The sequence below is a fragment of the Sus scrofa genome, chromosome 1, assembly GCF_054392235.1.
Source record: "Sus scrofa isolate SSC_HxYL_T2T_F1_AM1 chromosome 1, Sscrofa_HxYL_maternal_Yorkshire_Landrace_v2.0, whole genome shotgun sequence".
In the NCBI taxonomy this organism is placed as follows: Eukaryota; Metazoa; Chordata; class Mammalia; order Artiodactyla; family Suidae; genus Sus; species Sus scrofa.
In genome coordinates this window covers 67,400,690-67,423,514 of record NC_139383.1, presented here as the reverse complement: position 1 = coordinate 67,423,514, position 22,825 = coordinate 67,400,690, and the positions used below count along the sequence as shown (strand labels likewise).

Here is a 22,825-nt window from a genome sequence, read left to right as displayed (position 1 = left end):
TTTCATTTTGTGAGAAAAAATGTGGCCTGCAAACATTCTAGTTTTTTTTTTTTTTTTTTTTTTTTTTTTTTTTACTGATTTGCTTACCTTTAGGTTACACAGATACAATATTACTATTACTAATCACTTTATTTCTGCAACCAGATTTAACATTTTATATTCTTGTTAAACAAAAGTGCTACAACAAATATCAGTGCATTTGGCAAGCCAAGCCTTTTTTTTTTTTTTTTTAAATTAGATAAGGCACCAAATTGCCTCCTGGGGCAGCAGGCTATTTCTAAGATGGTGTGTGTGTGTGTGTGTGTGTGTGTGTGTGTGTGTGTGTGTGTGTGTGTTTTTGGGGGGTGGGGAGGGCTGGCATTGCCCTTTTCCTTCTTTTGAAAGAGAATGGCAGAAAATGTTGTCTCCTGGGGATTCTGTTTAGGGGCTGGGGATGGAGAGCTTCCCAGCATGCTCTGGGCAGGTGTGCCATCCTCTGGCCCTTGGGCAGTGCTGTTGCCTGACTGCTGCTGCTTTCACTGACCTCTCTGGCTTCCACTCCTTCCTTTGCTGTTGCCCTGACCTGGAGGGCACTGATTCACAGGACCTCCCCTCTACCTCCTGGGTCGAGGCTACTTGGTGTTTTCTGAATGACTAGCCTAACTACTCTGCTCTGGCTTTTGGGAGAGAAAGGGTTCTGATCTTTGAGTCACAGTATGGAAAAAAGATGGGTTTTTACATTTGCGGGCAGGGACTCATCCATGTTATTGTGAGGGGATGGACAAATTCAAATGAGGCTTTACTGGAACTTCAGAGAAGCACGTTTTTGTCTTCTGACTTAATGTAGTCAAGGGCAAACACTTGTGTTTTGTATAAGATATGTGTTCATGTGTAGGGTGTGGGTTATGCATATCTTTGTAAAAAATTGAAGTAAAACTGATTTACTTTTTTTTTGGATTATGCAAATCTTGATAATTTAAGGCTGCTAACTTCATTCCCTTTATACAGAGCTTCCCTCTCTGTTTTCTGCTCTCATTGGCTTGTGATATCTTTCCAGATGAGCAGGTGGTGATAGAAAACTCATTTGGGTTGAAGTGCTGGTGTCTGTTTAAGGTATCATGCAAAAAGAATTGGTTGGAGTTTAGATGGAACCTGGAAATACCTGAGTGCCTATGAATGGAGGAATTTAACGTTCTGCCTTGTCTGAGGGAGTAACTTCCACACCTCCTTTCATTTCAAGGTCTAGGGAGATGACAGGGAAGAGAGGTGGTCCATGGTGAGGGCAGGGCTATGGGTATGAGAGGGTAACTTGCTTTTGTTAGGCATTGATAATGTTTGAAGTCTGACTGAGTCTGAGCCATCTGTTTACCATCTGTGACTTTTAGTCTGGGAAGTTGTATTGCACTGGGATCATGATTTTGTTTTCATAAAAGCACAGTATTACTTGAAGCAACCTATAAGGGAAAGGCATGGGCTTTGGTGTCAGATGAATCTGAGTTCAATTATGCGTTGCTGCATAATAGCTGTGAGACTTTGAGCACAACTCTACTCATTTGACCCTCTGTTTTCACATCTGTTAAATGGAGACATTTGCACACACGTTTTAAGCACTCAGGGTTAAATGAGATAATGAGCATATAGCACGGTACCTAGCAGAAAGCAGATGCTCAAAATACCTTAACTGTTTTTTATTAGCTCCTCCCAATTATGTAACACCAACTGAAATATTTTGGGAGGAGATGAATAATTCCCTCTTTAACTTGGACTTTAAAATCCACAAACTTAAGGGTTTATTTTCTTTCCCCTCCTAGTTCTTCCATATACACACCTCCAAGCATTGTGTTCTTTGTGTGTGGTGGCTTCTATAGCTTGGTTAAGTCACCGTTTCTCACTGCTTCACTGTATACTCTAAAGGGAACTGAGATTTCTGCTTGGATGGAGGTAAGCCAGCATTTATTGAGTGCCTTATTTGTGTCAAGCAAGGTTGAAGGTGCCTTACCTGGTGAAATAGTGCTTTATAGGGAAAAGAGTGTTCTAAGAAACTAAGCTTTTATCAAATTTCCAGACTGAATTTAGTTGGAACCAGTGCTTTGTCAATTTTACAAGTCAGTAATTATAATTTAAAGGGAATAAAACAGGTATTTTTATAGTATTTTTATAATTTATTTATTTATTTATTTTTTTTTGTCTTTTTTTTGTTGTTGTTGTTGTTGCTATTTCTTGGGCCGCTCCCGCGACATATGGAGGTTCCCAGGCTAGGGGTTGAATCGGAGCTGTAGCCACTGGCCTACGCCAGAGCCACAGCGGGATCCCAGCTGCGTCTGCAACCTACACCACAGCTCAGGGCAACGCCGGATCGTTAACCCACTGAGCAAGGGCAGGGACCGAACCTGCAACCTCATGGTTCCTAGTCGGATTCGTTAACCACTGCGCCACGACGGGAACTCCAGTATTTTTATAATTTAAAGGGGATAAAACAGAGGAGGCTCTAGTATATTCTCCATCTCTCTTCATGGGCTGGGCATGGCTAGATCACTAGTGTTGTAGAGGGTGGCAGATTGCAGTGATTTATTGCAGGCACACGTGAAGCAGAAGTCTTGGCATCTCTTGAGTAGTTTATAGTTTAGTTGGTAAAATAAAAGTGCTTCGTTTAAATATTTAAGAATGTAGATCTTGACAAAAAAAAAAAAAAAAAAAAAAGAGAAGTTTCTATGGCAGCACAGTGTTAATGAACCCGACTAGTATTGGCGGGTTTAATCCCTGGCCTTGCTCAGTGGGTTAAGGATCCAGCATTGCCATGAGCTGTGGTGTAGGTCACAGAGGAAGCTTGGATTCTGCATTGCTGTGGCTATGGACTGTGCTGTGGCTGTAGCTCCAAAACTAACCCTAGCCTGAGAACTTTCATATGCCGTGGGTGAGGCCCTAAAAAAAAAAAAAAGAATAAAAAAAGAAAGGAGTTCCCTGGTGGCTTAGTGGTTAAGGATCCAGTGTTGTCACTACTGTGGCTTGGGTCACTGCTGTGATATGGGTGTAATCCCTGGCCTGGGAACTTCTGCATGTCATGGGTGTGGCTAAAAAAAAAAAGAAGAGCACAGATTGGCCTAGTTTGAAACAATACGGTACACTTGCACTGTTTGGTAAGGGCACAGAGTTCAAGGGTGCTTGAAGTGAGGGTGCAGCTATCAGAGTAGGAGGGAATTTCAGGGGTCGGAAGCAGAGGTAGTGTCTTTTGAGATGAAACAGGTACTTCTCCATGCTTATCTCACTGCGCTCATCTAAGGTGGGTTTCTTTCTGTCTCTACCTTTTTCCCTAAACTTCTCTGTTGGAACTGAGCATGTTCCATCAGGATTGGAAACAGTTTCCTCTAAGGCTTTTGCCTTTCCCAGATTAGTACTGATATATCTTCAACATGTCCATCTGACTTTAGTAATAAATGTGTATTTTTTAGCATCTAGGCATAGAGCACAGTTTTAAAGTTTTAAGGGATTTCAGCATTGTGAATTGAATATAAGATCACCTAATGGAAATGAATACACACAGTGGCACCACATGAATAATGGTTATACTTTAAAATTTATTTGTAGCAGGCAAAAATGAGCTATACATTAGGATGACAGACAGCAGTAGATTGGAAGAGAGGATGGTACAAAGAACTATATGGCTGACTCCAGATTTGCAGGACCAGATTTGCCTCCCCAGGGATGCTTTTGACATCCTCATCCTACTGTTAGAATATGATGTAGTCTAGTCCCTAGGCTTCTTACTTAGATGTTTCAAACTCTGGTAACCAAAGGGATGTTTTATAAGATATTTGAAAAATGTGTGGGGAAATGAAACAGCACTACGTTTTATTATGCAGCATAGCATGTTAGTTAAGGGTTTGGGCTCTGGGTCTATTGCCTCTCCAAAATCCCAGTGCTTCCAGTGACTAACTTTGTGACCATGGGAAAATTGCTTAACTTCGCTGTCTTTTTAAAATTATTATTATTAATCTGTAAAATGCAGGTAATAATTATATCTACCCCATAAAGCTGTGAACATTAAATGAGATAATGGGATTTTTGAGTATTTTGTGGGGCTGACTTATAAAGGATTATGAACCTTGGCAAATATTATTTTATTTATTTTTTTCTTTTTAGGGCCACACCCATGGCATATGGAAGTCCCAGGCTAGGGGTTGAATCAGAGTTGCACCTGCTGGCCTACACCACAGCCACAGCAACACAGGAACTGAACTGCATCTGTGACCTACACCACAGATCAGAGCAGTGCTGGATCCTTAACCCACTGAGCGAGGCCAGGGATTGAACCTGCATCCTTATGGATACTAGTCAGGTTCATTACTGCTGAGCCAGGATAGGAACTCCATGAGCCTTGGCAAATTTTAAAGTAAAGAATCTCTCTAGAGTCAAAATAGTCTTTGCAGATTTATTACCTTTTTAGGAAGGTTGCTGATTATTTTAGGCTTTTGTAATATTTTAAACTTTTCGGAGTTCCTGCCGTGGCTTAGCAGTTAACGAATCCGACTAGGAACCACAAGGTTGCGGGTTTGATCCCTGGTCTCGATCAGTGGTTTAAGGATCCAGTGTTACCGTGAGCAGTGGTGTAGGTTGCAGAGGCGGAATGGATCTGGCGTTGCTGTGGCTCTGGCGTGGGCCAGCGGCTGCAGCTCCGATTAGATCCCTGGCCTGGGAACTTCCATATGCCATGGGAGCGGCCCTAGAAAAGATTTAAAAAACGACAAAAAAAAAAAAAAAAAAAACAAACAAAACCCCAAAACTTTTCTTCTGTAAGGGATTCTTCTCAGGCAGCAGTGCTGCCTTGTCCTGGAGAGACTGAAAGATGACCGTCAGCTTTAAGCAGAAGGGGAGGTGGGAAACTTCGCTGTTTGTTGCCATGATTAGAAAGGCTGGGGAGACACAAGGATTCACATTTGAGGGGTGGCTACTTCATGCCAGGGCCTCAGAGAGACCAAGAGATTTAGCCAGTACAACACAGTTAATGAGGTGAGCATACCAACCCAGGCCCCCGTCCCAGAGCCTACCTGATGTCCTCTTTGGCAGGCTGTCTTTCAGCTGGTAACATTGCACTAGGATGAACCACATGAAATTGCCATTTCCTACATTAAAATAGTCTAAAATTGACATTTCATATGGAAGTAATAGGATGTTTTGCAGAAATTTTTCAGCCTGTGGGTGCTTCACTCTCTTGTTCAGTATGGGGTCTTCATTGCTTTGAAGTCTGGATGTACTCAGAACCCATCAGTTGCCATGCAGTATGCTCATTCCAGGCCCTGGCCCATCTCCCCTTCACCGGTTTAAGCATCAACAGACCTGACATGTTCGCATAACAGCAAATCCATAAGTATCACCCACAGACCATTATTTTATTTAGAACATCTAATATTTTACCAGGATTCAAACATGAGCTGCTGTCTTTACTAGGAGGATATCTTTCCTTTGATTGATTGCTAAATAGATAGGGCTTGTGAAAGGATCTCTCTTTTTTTTTTTCCCCGGGATTTCTTGTTCAAACAGAATTTGTTGTATCCACATCAGTAAAGCCGTGCTAATGTGGGCTGCTGGCCAGACTGTGGAAATAGCCTCATTATGTTGAACTGGATGTCATAATGGTACCCATTAAGGTGGGATTCTCTGTGTGTTTGTACTTTTAAACCCAAGTCCCTTGTCACTTTTTAACATCTCTCTGAGAATAGCAACATTCTCTGGTAATGCAATCTGAGAATGTACTGGCTCTCTCCTGCTGCTGAAAACCATGACAAAAATAGAATCCTGGGTTCAGAGTCTTTTTAGGGGTTTGTGGCTTGCTGCTGCTCCTCCATCATTCATTTTACTCTCTGGCTTGTGATGATTGTGATGTGTTCTGGTGGCTGAAGGACTCACAGGGTTATTTCTTTCCACATTCCCATTAATTGATGTTGGTGTCCAAATATACAACAGGAAAAGAGCAGCATTTTTTTTTTTCCCCTCCAGGACTAACCCAATGCAACACAAGGCTTTTCATTTTAATTTTTATAAGCCATTAAGAGACTAATAGAATAACAGCATTTCTATTAGCTGGTGAAGTCTTACCTTAGTCCTAGCAAAGTGAAGTATTTGTTGTGCTGGGTTTGGGTAATGGACCCCTGCAGGGTTACAGCTCAGGAATGCTAGAAGGAGGAAGCCCACAAAGGGGAGGGAAGAATAATTCCTCCAATTAAAGCAGTTAAAGAAATAGCAAAGTGCAGGGTGGCATTTGGTGGTGAGGGCTAATTGAAAATCAGGGGAAAATATTTTGAGATGCTTCATGGCATTTTACATTATAATCTCTGTTCTATTTGTGTCTCATCTCGGTTGACTCAATAGGGCCTTCATTAACAACAAATTTCTGTCATTAGAATCAGCTTAATTTCTGCTGCTGTAAAAGAGGGTGGTAAGAAATGTTGTAAAGCATAGGCCTCTCTACTGAAGGCTCGGCATGGGTCTTGTATTCACTCAGCAAGTATTTCCCCAGTGCCTGCTACATGCCAAGTTCTGTGACTGGGATCTGGTAAGACCAAGACAGATATGGTCCTTATCCTCATTGAGCATACATTTTAGGGGAAAGAAACAGTACTTACAAACAAATAAATACGTTGTATAATGTCATGTAATGAAAAAAAAATTAAGTAGGACAAAAAGACGACAGTGCTCAGGGAAGGAAGGCCTCTCTGAAGACTCTTAAATAAAGGAGGGGGGCAGCAATCTTGAGCCTGCAGGGAGAACAGTTCAGCAGAGTGGGAAGCAAGTGCAAAGGCCCTGAGGTGGAAACCAGCTTGGTAATTTGATGAAGGGAGGTGATCACCATGGCAGGAGCAGAGAAAGGGATGGGAAGAACAGAAAAAGGCAGTTCTAAAATAGAGAATGTCAGATCATTGGTTGGGTCTTGAAGGCTTTAGGAAGCCGTTGGAGAGTTTTGAGCAAAGGCCTGGCATGAAGTAATTTAAGCTTTGAAAGGATCACCTGGCTGATGTGGAGAATAAAGTTTAGGGAGAGTGGTGAGTAGAGGCAGGGAGACTAGTTAGGGAATGATTTTTATCGCCTAGATGAGGGGAGATGATAGCTTGAAGGCGGGAGGTAGTGGTGATGGATCAGATGCAGGATGCCTTGAAGGTAGACCAACGGGATTTGCACATGGACTGGATGTGAGTTGTGAAAAAAAAAAGAGTCAGGAGCATCACCTAGATTTTTAGCCTGAGCAGCCTGAGTGAATGGTGGGAGGAAGCAGATTTTAAGGAAAGGGCAGCAATCAAGTGTTGTGTGTGGACATGTTTAGTTTGAGATGTCTGTTATTCATCAGAGTGGAAATGTCAGGTAGACAGTTGGATCTGGATGTATTGGAGTGGGGAGGACTAGGCAGGGATGGCGGGCCGTCAGCATATGGAATTTAAAACCAGCAGAGGAGTTGCCATTGTGGCTCAGCTGGTAACTAACCTGACTAGTATCCATGAAGATGTGGGTTTGCTCAGTGGGTTAAGGATCCAGTGTTGCTGTGATTGTGGTTGCAGATGCAGCTTGGATCTGCTGTTGCTGTGGCTGTGGCGTAGGCCGGCAGCTGCAGCTTTGATTCGACCCCTAGCCTGGGACCGTCCATATACCATGGGTGCAGCTCTAAAATAAAGCCAGCAGAAGGGGTCGAGATCGCTAGAGTGGATGTTAATAGAGAAAAAGCCTGAACACCAAGCCCTATGGCTCTCCAATGGTATAGGGAGGATTTACAGGAATAATACCAAAGAAAAGGCCGAAAAGATGTAAACAGTCTGGGGTGGGGATGGGAGTGGGTCAGTGAAATATCTGTAGTCAGGGAAGGCCCTGGGGAAAATGTGAATTTTGTCTTTGAAATGTTTGCTCCATTTTCAGTGGCTTTTCACCTTCTCTGTGGTGTGTGACTCTTAGTTTTTCTCATCCCAGATAACAACTGCTCTAGTTCTGATCCCTTAGCTGGCATCAAGGAGCTTGTTAAAAAATGCAAATTGTGGGCTCCATCCCAGACCCCCAAGTAAAAAATTCTAAAAAGTGGAGCCCAGCAAGCTGTATATTAATAAAACTCTTTATGTTCTTCTGAGGCATGCTGAAATTTGAGTATCACTGCTCCATAGAAAGGAGCTAATAACCAATCAATGAAAGATAATAGATGAGGCTTACCCTATTATCCCTTTCTGAGTCATCTATCTAAAGCCATAGAAATAAATGTCTAACAGTAGATTTTAAACATCAACTGGTAGACTATTCTTGAGACATCTTTGTGGGGCCAAGGAAACTTCTTAAGCCATAAAAATCATAAAAACAGGCAGCTGCTTATTCTGTCTTTAGTAATGGGCTCTATAAATAATCATATATTCTGTGTAGTATTATATAAGCTCTCTGACTCTAAGTATGGAACAATGAAAAATTTAGCCTTTTAGTGGCAATTCAAAATCTCCAGCAACAATTCAGAATTTACTTTATAAAGGCAACTTATCTACCAGGCATTTTTTTTTTATTTCTTTTGTTACTATTTTATTTAAAACATTTTTTTTCTTTTATCAGCTGCACCCTTGGCATATGGAAGTTTCTGGGCCAGGGATTGAATCTGAGCCACATCTGAGACCTACGCCATAGCTGCGGCAAAGCCAGATCCTTAACCCACTGTGCTGTGCCGGATATGGAACCAGCAATGCCACAGAGACAAGCCAGATCATTAACCCACTGCACTGCAGTGGGAACTTCATACCAGGCAACCTTAAATAATATCTGAATGCCAAGGCACATAATGATGATGATGATGATGATGATGGTAATAATAATAACGGGACATTTTTTGAATTGTGAATTTTTATTCATAAAATACATTTCAAATTTATTTTAGCTGTTTAAATAATAGAGTTTAATATATATTTAGTTAAGCATTACAGTAGTAAGGACTTAAGGAGATTAGAAATAAATGAATCCAATTAAAGAACAGTCTGTGAGATTTGATATGTCACAGGTATGAATGAACTGTTTGCACAGCAACTGTAAAGAAACCATTAAATGATTAACTATCTAGAAAAGGTTTAATCAAGAATAAATGCTATAGGACATGTTTTAAAATATTTAAGTTAAACAAATGAAGACGTGTGCACTTGAAAACATTGCATTGTGCCATCCTATTTTGCTGCTGCTTTTCCTAGGGAGTTCAAAGTCTGAGGTTCAAATCTTCTGTTATCTGCAGAAATGCCAGTACCTTGTGTTGTGTAGAAAAGAGCAGAGCTTCCAGCAGTGCCATGAGGTTTGGCCTTGTGGGGCCTCCCAACACACTATAGGAAATTTGGGGACCCTGTGATTGAGGATAGGACTCAAATTTCCCAGTGTTGTGGGAAGAGTATTTATTTATGAACAGATATCTTTTAATGTTCCTGGATTTTGTGTGGAGTTGAGCATAGGAGGTATGTTCCTTTTACCCTCTCTTCCAGATAGTTTTAGGGTTTAGAAATCAGCTTTGTAAAGGTCAGAAGAACTAGTAAGAAAGCTCTTCTGTGAGAATAGAAATTTCCAAATACAAAGTATTAGGTGACGGTTTCCCCATTACTTACCTATCTTAGGTATTGGAAGAGTTCTAAAGAGAATGTGTGTTTGAAAAACATTAGCATAATAAATGACAGTGAAGGTGAGGGGAAAGGACCGAGAGGTTGGGGAAGTGAGAAAGAGGAAAGAGATGGAAAGTGGGGCCAGAGTAACGTGTACATTTTATTTATTTTATTTGTGAAAATTTTAAAAAGTAAGAAAAACTGGAGTTCCCGTTGTGGTGCAGTGGTTAACGAATCCGACTAGGAACCATGAGGTTGTGGGTTCGATACCTGGCCTTGCCCGGTGGGTTGAGGATCCGGCGTTGCCGTGAGCTGTGGTGTAGGTTGCAGACGTGGCTCGGATCCTGCGTTGCTGTGGCTCTGGCATAGGCCGGTGGCTGCAGCTCCGATTCAACCCCTAGCCTGGGAATTTCCATGTGCCGAGGGAGCGGCCCAAAGAAATAGCAAAAAGACAAAAAAAAAAAAAAAAAAAAAGAAAGAAAGAAAAACTTGGTTGATATTACTATCATTTTTCCTTTCTTATAGATTTGGCTTTTTTTTTTTTTTTTTTTTTTTTTCCCCTCCAGAAAATTAGGGATTCTGATTGTGGAGGAGAGGAGACCGACTGTTTTTAATTTATGCCTTTGATGAAAGAGGCAGCACATTTTGCATTTCATTTAACTTTTAAAGACCAACATTTTATCTCTTACCCACACCTCATCCTAAGAAAGTAAGAAACCAAACAGCTATGAGAGCTATAGAATTTTGAACTTATACCAGGAAGATTCACAAACATACCTAAAACTTTAGTAGCTAGATATAGAATAAATTTCTGAGCAAAAAATTAAGTTCCCCAGGACAAGAAATGTGGCCCCTAAGTAGGGTTTAGGCCATTTAAGCAATGGCAAATATGCCATATATAACTCAAATGAAACTAAATTGTTTTAAGAAACTCCATGGAAAAATGTTCTTTTTTTTTCAGTTATAAGTAATAATTTAAGTTATAGTCTCCTAAGAAGAAAACATAAATTCCTGTAATTCACTGGAAAGCCTTCAGAGACAAATAATTCTATAAGATAGGAAGGGTGGAAAATAGATCAGAAAGTAAAATCTCTAGGTACTGAGACATTTAAAAATTATGAATGGGAGTTCCCTTTGTGACTCAGTGGTAACAAATCTGACTAGTATCCATGAAGACATGGGTTTGATCCCTGACCCTGCTCAGTGGCTTAAGGATCTGGCTTTGCTGTAAACTGTGATATAGGTTGCAGATGCGGCTCAGTTCTGGTGTTGCTGTGGCTGTGGTGTAGGCTGGCTGCTACAGCTCTGATTGGACCCCTAGCCCAAGAACTTCCGTATGCCACAGGTGTGGCCCTAAAATGACAATAAATAAATAAATAAATAAAATTACAAACGTGTGAGAAATTAAACCTATGGGAAAAGAAGTTTAGTAGTGCTTTCTCTTTTGTAATTTAACACTATTCATCAAGAAGAAAATCTTAAAATATAAAGAGAAATTGGGGAATAATATCACAATAGATAGGAGTGACTGAAATTTGAGTGTTCTTTTAAGAAATTTTTTTCTGATAATAAATGTCATACATGTTTATTATAGAAAAATTTAAGATACTGTGGAGTAATATAAAGAGAAAGAATGTCATTAATCTATTTTCCAGATATCACTATTCACATTTTAGTTTTTTCCATCCCACATTATTGGCATGCATATACATGCCCATACTGTACATGTTAAAGAGGTAATTTTTCATTTTATCAATAGTATTTTTCACATCATTGGAGTAAAAAAAGTTAATGACTGCATAATATTTTATCATATTGGTATATAAGTAATTCTTCTAAAATTGGTTCTTCCTATTTGATTATTTACAATTAACTATAAGAGATTATGTGGATAAGCACTCTAGTATATATGCTTTTGATACTTATCTCTGATTTTTTCATAAGCTATATTCCTAGAAGTGGAATTACTGAATTTAAGCTATGAATACCCCTAAAATTCTTGATAAACACTGCTAGTTTGCTCTCTTTCCAGTAGTATATAAAAATGCCCATTTATTTCACCTTATCTTCATTGAGGTTTATTATCATTTAAAACATATTTACCAATTTGAAAGGCAAAAATGACATTTGATAGCCACCTTAATTCACACAAGTTATTACTAGTGAGGATAAACCTTTAAAAATTGTTTCTCAGCAATTTATGAATTGTTTACATTCTTTTCATATTTTTCTTTTTCTGCTGTACCAGCAGCATCCAGAAGTTCCCAGCCCAAGGACTGAACCCAAGCCACAGCAGTGGCAATGCTAGGTCCTTAATCTGCTGAGCCATCAGGGAACTCCCCATTTCATATTTTTCTCTTGCAGAGATATTGTATTTGTTACTGATTTTTAGAAGCGTTTCTCAGAGTTCCCCTTGTGGTGCAGTGGAAACGAATCCAACTAGTATCCATCAGGATGAGGGTTCGATTCCTGGTCTTTTTCAGTGGGTTAAGGATCCGGCATTACTGCAAGCTGTGGTGTGCGTTACAGATGAGGCTCCGATCCTGCATGGCTGTGGCTGTGGTGTAGGCCAGCAGCTGTAGCTCCATTTGACCCCTAACCTGGGAACCTCCATATGCCTCAGGTGCAGCCCTAAAATGCAAAAGAAAAAAAAAAAAGTGTTTCTCTGGGGGTTTAAAGCACTATTACTACTCACCCCTTCAGTACAACTGTAATCATTCTAAATAAACAGTTAAGTATGAAACTAATTTAGTATTATAGTTTGCCTCAGTATAACAGATACTATGCCTGAATTATAACTTGAAAAAACAGTGCATTTAATTAATACACTAAATACATAACACTAAAACAGTAGCATATGATTTGTTTCTTTGATTTAAGATCTCCACAGACCTTCAGAATGATCAGTATTAATTATAATCTGGGAATTTTAAAATCTCTCCCATGAATTCCCTAATTTAGCTGATATTTTCTTCCCAATTATGTAGAAAGGTTTGCCAGTTTTGTGAATTTTTGGTCATTTGGATTGGAGAGGAATGAAAGTTTATTGCAATGAGAGTTATTTTGTTAATCACTTGCAAGGTGAGCATCTGTCTCCATAAAATACCGTGCTAGAGAGTAAATAAGAGACTCAGAAGCAAAAACATTTTGGAGGTTGCTGTTGGATAGACTGTTCACTATAAGACAGAAGTGGGCAATGAGCCACAGGGACAGGGACGGGGGCAGGAGCTCAGAGGAGGGGCCATGAGAGACCACTGTGGCCAGTGGGGAAAGGAATCAGTCAGACACAGTATGGCGGCAGATCTGGATTTAGCTATGTTTCAACTTGTGTCATGGATTTGTATGAGGGTACTGCACAATCCCTGTTGTGAGGATGGTTGGTGTTGCCACATCACAAGACGTGACAGCTTTTTGACTTATTTTTTGTTTGTGATTCTTTGCCTATTGTTTACACCCCTGTCTTTCCTTCTTGAAATCACAATGTGATAGTAAACCTCATTCATGATCAAGTAATATTTACTCTCACTGAGGGGAAGGGTAAGCCATCCCTTACCTTTATGGGGTTGTCCACTCCAGAGCATGTTGGACGAAGTCTACAAAATGGAGGGGAAAGAGGTTTCTAGGCAGAGGCAAGGTTTACATAAAGCCCAAGACTTTGGGGGGAACTACTAAAATCACCAAATCAAATGGAGAAAACCACAAGGAGCAAACACAAATCCACTTATTAGTATGAGACTATTACATTTCCAAGGGTGCCTTAGCCTAATTTCCCAGCAGATTGTTTTAGTCTGTGAGCCCCTCGCAGTATGGAATCCTCCTTATCAGCTATCTCTGCTGGGCTCGGTGGGAGCCTGAAAATGAAACATAAAGTAGGTCTCTCTGCTGTGGAGGTTTACCCGGTGGCTAGGCAGTAACTCTGCCAGAATATAAAGAAGGTCATGCACTTCGTGTAACGGGGACTCTAGAATCCAATTAAAAAGTTTAGTATAAGGCACAGTCGTTCCCACTTAATCCGATCACGGTTTAATGCAATCCTCTGCTTATTTCAGTCAGCGCCTTTGGAGCTAAATCAATTGTATGTCTTTGTTTCCACGTTTTCCCCAGTAATTTGATCACCTTCAGCTGTTAAAAAAAAGCTCAATTGGGAAATCTGGCAACATCTTTTAAGAATTGCCACGTAATACAAAGTCAACAAACTCCAGAATGGCTAGCTCTAAAACTGACATGACAAAAGCAAAACTTCAGTGGTCTAAAATGGAGGCAGAATAGGGCAAGGCAGGATTGAAGAGGAAGATTCTTGCAAAGAATCTGGACTCAACCTGAAGTGATCCAATACTGTTGATTGCTTCTCTGTACACTCATTCCAACTCCCTTGAAGGCTGTACTTATGTTGATTCTGGATTGGCATTGTGGACACAAACCTCCCACTCAAAATGATAGACATGATATAAACACAGTTTTTTTTTCTGAAGTTGACAGTACCATTTGCCAGTGAAGACACCTTTTATTTGCTTTGTATGGGCATCACACTGAGTTTCCCATGTGGCAAGCTGGCATTTACCTTGTGAGTGGTTGTGAAAGATTGCTTAAGGAAAGGCTGAGAAGGCCAATGATGCCAAACCAGCCCCTTTTATTCTGTTGGAATTTGGGTAATTCCAAATATGTACATGACTATTATAAAGTTTAGAGTAGATTCAGATGGTTAATTCTGCAAATTGAATGATTTCTGACTGTCCATAATGGAATAAGAGGATTACTTTGGTCTGTGCAAATATGGGTGAGATTGACAAGCTGCCAGTCCTTGTGACTGCAAATTACCATTTCACATTGCTTTCAGAGCCGAGGTAACTGAGGATGTCTACAGCTCTGGTACAAGTCATTAAAGGGAGAAAAAAAAAATTGTAAATTGGTATCAGCCACTTTGAAAAATACGCCAAATGGCATATGCCATAGTTCCTCTTTCCATACGTGGATTGTACCTCGGAGAGCAACTTGAGCTGCCCTTGAGAGGGTTACCTATGGGGTCCTAAATGATCTAGTGGCCCTTCTCAGGAAAGCTTGAGGGCTGAGTCCTTCCTTTATTGAAGTCAGTTGAGTCAGGCTCTTCTCCATACCCATTTCAGACTGTAAATTCTGTGCACTCAGTGTTTCACCTTATCCCCCTTCTGCATGGGGGCACTGAACAGCTTTACTAGGCATATACCTGATTCTGAGAATGTGCATGCGTGATGCCAGAATGCATCTCGCTGAGGGAAGAGGGAGATCCAGACTCTTCTTTGTGTCTGAGTTTGGAGGAGGGAAATGGGACTCGTAATGGGATTCCAATCAGCATCTAGACTTTATACAAATGAAATACTCGATTTAATAGAATTCTAAAACAAATGCTTTGTTCTCAGCAAATCCACCATTCAGAGCTGCTCTTGGCAGCACATCAACCGCTCTTGAAATGTCTCTAAGTGGGTTTTTTTTATTGTGGGTTTCATCCTAACACATTTTTTGAGCTGTTAGAATCTCAAACAGAGAAACAGGGAGGCCGAGCTCCTTTCACAGTGTCACTCAAAGGTCTTCATTTGCTGACGTAGTAATAAGGAACTTACCTTAATAAATATTTTGGCCACACTGCAATAGGATTTAGAGGCTAAAAAAGAACAGAGCAAATTAAAATGAGTTTGGGATGGAAAGGAAAGAAAAAACAGGTAGGTGTTTGTCATGAAATGTCTTACAGTTGTTACCAAAGTGAAATTATTGTTCTGAAGAAATCAGGTGCCAAAAATGCCATAGAGGGTGGAAGTTAGGAAATAATACTATTTATTGAGCATTTACTATGTTCTTGGCGCTGTGCTATGAGTTTTTCATATAATATTTCATCTGAACCTCAGCACATCCCTGTGAGTTCTAAAGAGGAAACTGAAGCCTAGCTAGGTTGTCACGCAGTAAGGGGCTCAAACTGTGATCTACCTGACTTCATGATCTTCTGCTCAATTTTGGCGGATTCTTTTTTGTATGTTTTGGTGTGCACTAAAACATTAATATTTTTATTGGTGTATCCAAAGCATTCGTATAACTCTTCTTATATTTATTAGTTTATTCATGTGAATATGTAAAATTTAAAATCATTTATTGGTCCTTCAAATTTCATTTAAGCCTATTTAATTTGGAGTATTTCTATCATTGGAAACAAGGCAGAAGTTTCAGACCTTTTCAGTAGTCGAGATGCATACTGTGGGGTGTGCAAGAGAAAAGTGAATCCTTGCTTACTCTCTGCTTGTAGTTGTGATGTTGCTGTGCTGAAATGTTGTGTTAAGAATGAGTTGGCAGTGTCTTGGGAACACTGGGACACAGGTTTAGTACCCAGCCCAGCACAGTGGGTTGAGGATCCCATTGCCACAGCTGCCTATAGCTGGGATCTGATCCCTGGCCCGGGAACTCCACATACCAAAGAGTGGCCAGGAAAAAAAAAAAAGAGGTGACAAGAATTCTGGTTTTCAGGGTTGCATCATTTTTGCTGTCAGTCTAGGCCCTGTCAGGTAGGGCCTGTGTGGATACTCTCCTGCCCAGTGGTCAGAAGTATATTTGACACAGAAGATGCCCAAGGATGGGGGCTCTACCTCTCAGAGCCCAGCTTGCTCACTGTTACTTGTATGTTACCTCAGGGCCAGGTGGGTCTGGGGACTCACAGCCCACAGGGGTCTTTTCTCACACAGAAAGATTGTTGGGTTACAGTTATCAGTAGTCATTGAAGACAATAATCCTTTCCTAGTTGCATTCTTGTCTTCTTCCTCTTCCATCTATAGAACTACTGTGCAATTGCTATTGGAATAGACAGAATATCTCTTCTTTTAAAATTATAGTTGATTTACAATGTGTCAATTCCTCCTGTACAGCAAAGTGATTCAGCTATACATATATGTACATTCTTTTTTTGTAATATTCTTTCCCATCATGGTCCATTCCAGGAAATTGAATATAGTTTTCTGTGCTATACAGTAGGACCTTGTTGTTTATCCATTCTAAATGCAATAATTTGCATCTGCTAACCCCAAACTGCATCCAACTCCCTACCCTCTTCCCCTTGGCAACCACAAGTTTCTTCTCTATGAGTCTGTTTCAGCTTTGTAGATAAGTTCATTTGTGCCATATTTTAGATTCTACACATAAGTGATATCATAAGGTATTTGTCTTTCTCTTTCTGAATTATTTTACTTTATATGATCTATGTTGTATCCATGTTGCTGTGAATGGCATTATTTCATTCTTTTTTATGGCCAAGTAGTATTTTCTCATACAAATATATCACATCTTCTTTATCCATTCCTCCGTCGAATGCTAGGTTGTTTCCATTACTTGGCTATTGTTAATAGTCCTGCAGTGAACATTGGAGTGCATGTATCTTTTTGAATTATGGTTTTCAGACAGAATATCTCTTGACTGTAATCGTCAAGGAATGTAGAATCCACTAGGAAATATAAGACATAATTACTTGAAAAATAAGATTAGAGGAGGAAAAAAAAGCTTCTGGTCCCCTCCACAGTTCCCTAAGGAATTGCCTTTGTCATGGGGGTAGTGTTTAGTCCTTCTGTTTATTGCTGCCTCAGAGATATACCTCAGGGATACTTAGTAAACCCGTACTGAAGGAATGAATGGGTTTAACAGTTAGGAAGGGCTTCCTTACAGGCAAGTGGGATTTAAAACTGTTCTTTATTAAGAAGGGTTTTGTAAATATTTGTTGGAGGAGAGAAAAAGTCAGGAAAGTATAAGTTCGGGGGTGGGGGAGAACTATTTTTGAATGAAATAAAGAGCCAATGAAGGACAAATTCTGAGATATTGTCAGAAAAATAGGTGGGCTCCACATTTTGGAGAGCATTGAGTTTCTGACCAAGAAGTGCTCAGAGTCTGTACTGTGTGTTGTCCTTAGTGGATCTGAGTGGTATATTGTGATCAGATTCCCCAAGCCCAAAAGACAAATTGCATGTCTACCTTCTATATTTTTGTTACTCACATAGGAGAATTTTTTTTTTATCTGCACTAAGTAGATGGGCTATTAGCTATGAAGTCATTGTAATTTGATGACATCCATCATTGCACTGCACTTAGTGGAAGTGATATTATTGGACCTATTTTAGCTGGTTTCTATTCCTGGTCACTTGAGGAACTCCTTGCCTGAATTACGCTCTTGCTTCTGCCTGATCTCTCTGTAGAAGAACGGATAAGGAAAAGAAGGCAACTGAATATTTATGGGTCCATGGAAATCTGCCAGTCACTTTTACATATAAAATTTTGTCAATCTATTATATTTAAGTTCCCTATCTTAATCAGAAGAATATTGAACATACATGTGAAAATGTTTAAAAAGGTAAACACATTAGAGAAAGGAAAAATAAGAAAAAGATAAAAGAAAAAAATAAAGCCTGCCATGAGGACTCATACTTGCTAGAGGTGGTGACGCATTGGACTTGGGCTCAGGGCTTTTTGACTTCAGTGCACAGAGGGAAACAGGATGAGTTCTCTGATTCCCAGTGCTTGTGAGATAAAAAGAAATCAATGACCCCAGAGCAGCCCAGCTGGTTCTGGAACCTGAGAGAAAATTCTCCCACAAGTCCTCATAAAGAAGGCTCTGAAACATTTTATTTTGGCTGCCGGCAGGAAGGGTTGATATCCTCTTATGAAAACTGAGGAGTCAGATGAGACTCTGCTGCTTAGAAGCAGGCAGAGGTGGTAGCTGTGGGAGGGCCAAACCTTTAGTCCCTAAATACCTCAGGCAACATCTTTGCAGTGAACTCTCTGAGATACACTCTTTATCCCTGTCATATCACAGTCTGGAGTTGTTATGCTCATTTGTTTATTGTTTCTTCTCCTTAGTGGATTGTAATTTGCATAAGGGCAGGGGCTTTAAGTGTCTAATTTATCTTTTCATCTCCACATAGCACAAAGTCTGGTATATATGATCATGGAGTTTAATAAATACTGATGGAGTGGAAAGAACTAGTGGGAAAGTGAAACCTAAAGTAACTGAATTAGCCTGTGGAAAGGGATTTTTAACTACTTATAAGCCTAGATACACTAGTTTGCTAGCCATATGAATATCTGGAATATTTACCTGAACGATTGATCTTGGAGCAGCTGATAGAAGACATCCTTCTTGGAGTTCCCGTCGTGGCGCAGTGGTTAACGAATCTGACTAGGAACCATGAGGTTGTGGGTTCGATCCCTGGGCTTGCTCAGTGGGTTAAGGGTCTGGTGTTGCTGTGAGCTGTGGTGTAGGTTGCTGATGCGGCTCGGATCCCGCGTTGCTGTGGCTCTGGTGTAGGCCAGTGGCTACAGCTCCAATTAGACCCCTAGCCCAGGAACCTCCATATGCCATGAGAAGCAGCCCTAGAAAAGGCTAAAAGACAAAAAAAAAAAAAAAAAAAAAAAAAGAAGAAGACATCCTTCTTGCCAATGATCAGCCAGCATCAAATAGTCAGTTTTCTGTTGAGCTCACCCCACAAAGAAAATTTTTAGAGTAGATTTTATAATCCATATTTCACCACTGAGGTCACCAAAGCTCAGAGAACCTGACTTATAGATTTATTTTTCCGCTTATATAAAAATAATGAAAAATTATTATTTTTTTTTAAATCAAGACCTCTTCACGTGCATATCATGTAATTTGACTGTGGTGCATGTGGCAGCTACATTCACATACATTGGTTAAATATCAGGCACTTCTAAAATCAAAGTGTTTGTGGAAACCAGCTATATTGATAACTTTTGCTTGCTTCCTTTTCAAATATGAATGCCTGTTCATGAGAAGAGAATATGTGTATCCATTTCCTGTGGTGGCCGATTAAGGGCTATGTCTTCCCACCCTGCAGGGACACGGAATACAAAGGGCTGCAGCTCTCCCTGGATCAGATCTCAGCCTCCAAACCAGCCTTCTCCTATGCAGGCAGCTCTACTCCCGCTATGACTGACAGCAGGAAGGGGGCCAAGTCCAGGCTCTCCAGTTCAAAGTCAAAGTCCAGGACTTCCCCGTACCCTCAGGTAGGTGCACTGCCATTTGGCAATGTCTTTCTCTGTGCCCTGATTTGGTCTTGCAGTGGAGGAAGTATTAAATCTGTTTGGAATTAGTTATCTGAGTTTAATACATTTAAAACTTCTATAAATCTGGAAAGCTTTCTAAAAATATCTTCTTCCTTCTTATCTTCCTTTAAAATAACTGTGCTAGTAAAAATTGGGAGTGATCTTGTGGTTTACTGCTTTTATATGAAGGTTGTGAGAGGCTTAGTTGCAGTCAAAACCGTAACTTTATTTCAAGCAGTTTTTTTTCCCCCTACAATAGTGAACCAGAAAGATGCAGTCAGAATAGCAAACTATGGAAAACAAGAGCTTGATGTAGAAAAATTGAATCTTAGGACAGGAACTGAAGTAAAAGGATAAATGAAGAGGTGGAGGCAAAAGATCAAGGATACATTTCACCATGAGATTTGAGCACAGCTGGATTATTTATGGGGAGGTATGAAACAAAGAGCGTCTTCCAGATGGCAGCAGTGGTAGGACAAGCAACCCTCTTCTCATCTTTGCAAGGTGGTGAGCTGATGAGACCCAGAGGACATATTCCAGAAACACCGCAAGGTACAAAGATGAGTTCTGATGCTTGGAAGGAAAAAATGTTTTTCCTCCTCAGCCCCTGAGAGATAGAAGCTTGTCTGTGTCAGGATGTAGGCACATCCCTCTCCTGGCCTGAAGGAAGTAGGACAGAGCTGAGGCTTTCCCACTCCTGACACCCTGGGACCACCTCCATCCCTTGGGGTACCACATCCAGATTCCTGCAGTTCATTAGAGTAACTCAGAAGATGATTCCTGGGCCAGCAGAAAACCCAACGGGATTCAGAGACATTTCATCAGGTTTCATCTTTATCATTTATGTGTTTAAAGCATATTTTTTAAAGTAAAAATGGCCATCTAGTGGGTCCAGAAACTAGTTCCTTACTTATCAGAGCTGTGTTATTCTGTTGACTTCTCCATGTGTGTACTGTTTGAGGAAATGCCATTTATTGAACTAATGGTCACCAAGAAGCTACTATTTACCAGATTGTTTTAGCAGCTTGGTGAATGAAGATGAGAAGATCATGGCCACAAAAGGACTGAGGTCATGTGGTTTAAAATCTCATGCAGAGACCAGATTTCTTTACCTGGACAAGAGGGAGGGGAGTAGATATGTGATGCCTGGACATTTTTCAATGTACAGCTTCTGTTATGAAGACTGAGCATTTTGCTTATAAAGTGCATTTCAGTTCAAGTCACCATGGAGGAGGAGGTGGTTCTTTTTATAAAATATCTGAGAAGCTTTTCTTATTACTATCCTGTACCTTGGGGAAAGGGTCTTCTTATTATAAGGAAGGATGAATTACTCCTTGGCTAATTCTATCCTTAAATGAATAGGAGTGCTGGACACATAGATGAAAGAAGGATTTAAATTAGGATATACTAAGTTAAGAAGGGGTTTGACTATTGTTATACAGAAATTATGCCACCAAAACAAAATCTCCCCACTGGACTTCTAAAACCTAACTATGTTTTCTTTCATGCTCATCTAAGTCTAAAATTTCTTTAGTTTACTCTAATGGTAGACTACCTACACATTTTAAAAAAATGTTTTAACTGCCTTTAGACTGTTCCTTGCGTTTGTATGGGAAAGAGTTAATTTGAAAGTTGTACACATTTCAGTTTTTAGAAAAAGCATAGTTTTTAGAAAAAACAGTTTTTACAGAAGACTGGAAAGTAGAAAATCACCCACTCTTCTCTCATTTTCCCTTTCCAAAATGATCTTTTCTTCTAGAAATGCTCTATGATATATGAAAAACCACTCACATGCGCACACACATATGTCCACATGTCCATATGTCACAAAAATATGTCTTGATTTTTGTGTTCGTTTTTGTGATTAATACTTGTATGACTGCAGTCCTTGGAACTTTGTGCCTATGTCTTATTTGAAATCTTACAGTCATGAATTGTTTACTTAACATTTATGTGCCTAGTAAAGGTTATTCTTTAATTGAGTTTATTTTAGATAATCATGGTGCCAGGTCATTGACTGAGTTCCTGGTACATGGGCTACCAAAATATAGAGATCGGAAATGGAACACAGTCTTTCCTTATGAGGAGACACTCATGTAGACAGACAAGAGAACAGTCATTGGCAGTGAGTTGTCCTCCAGGGTGAGCAGAGGGCCCTCTGGGGGCACAGTGGAAAAACATGACATCTAAGGCAACTCCTCACTGTTTCCACTGGAGGAAAACAACTCAGTACCATCATTTTGGATTCTAAATCCTCACAAATTTTAAAGAAAAAAATTAGCTTCTCAAAAGTCTTACTTGGTCCAAAATGTCCTTATGTTATTAAGGAATGCTTAGTTTTCAATTTTCTTACATCATTGTTATTATGTGTCTTTGACTCAGTGAGGCCAGCTGAGCATCTGCATCAGAAAGATGCTATGCTGGCCATTGTGGTAAATGAAGGTAAGGGTTGGGGAGAAGATGCTAGAATATAAAGAAGTGGTATAAGAAATGCCCTTAAGTGTTGCAGTACAGTTGGAATAAATTATATACCAGGATAAGGAGTGTGTAGGAGATGATATATTCAAAAGGCTTTAAGAGTGGTGTCAGCCTGGATGACTGGGGAGGGTGTTGTGGGTGACCTGGCCTTGAGGGTAGGTTTCAGGCATGTGCACATAACGGAGAGGAGAGTACACTTCAGAAAGACCAAGTCTGTGAGGAGATGTAGGAATGCACTGTCAGTGTGAGTGGGCCTGGGGGTGAAGAGGGGAAGGATAGGTCCCTGTGTGTAAGGACAAGGGGTTTTATGTTTGGAAGCAATTCATTGATTGGTACCAAAGATCTATGAGGCCAAGGATTTTAGATTTTGTTTTTCAGAAAACCAGTACAGATTTTGAACAGGAAATGAGAGCATGAAAGTGGTTGAAGCAAGGCAAACTACTCAGGAGAGTCATTTTAATAGTCCTGGTGTGAGTATGGGAATGTTCTCAACCGAAGTAAAAGTCATTGTAGAAGAAGGATGGATAAAATTGTTTTTATCCTTGGCTGCTTGTACCTCTTCTCAGTAGAGATGTACTTTGATCATTATAGGTTTATTTTGAAATTATATTGGAAAGCTCACATTTTGTAGTTAATGACACACTTGTACTGAATTTCCCTTTATATATTAATAGACACATAATAAATGATTTTTATTTACTGAATGATCAAGCTTCTTA

General features: G+C 40.1%; 1 protein-coding gene across 7 annotated transcripts in view; it reads left to right on the top strand.

The window, feature by feature from the left end:
* The window catches only part of SIM1 (SIM bHLH transcription factor 1), an 80,034-nt gene that overhangs the window by 22,685 nt on the left and 34,524 nt on the right, over positions 1–22,825 (top strand). For all 7 annotated transcript variants that reach the window (XM_085020902.1, XM_085020737.1, XM_085020922.1 and 4 more), the window contains 1 exon segment: positions 19,421–19,589. In XM_085020902.1, the coding sequence (XP_084877028.1) occupies positions 19,421–19,589 (169 nt within the window).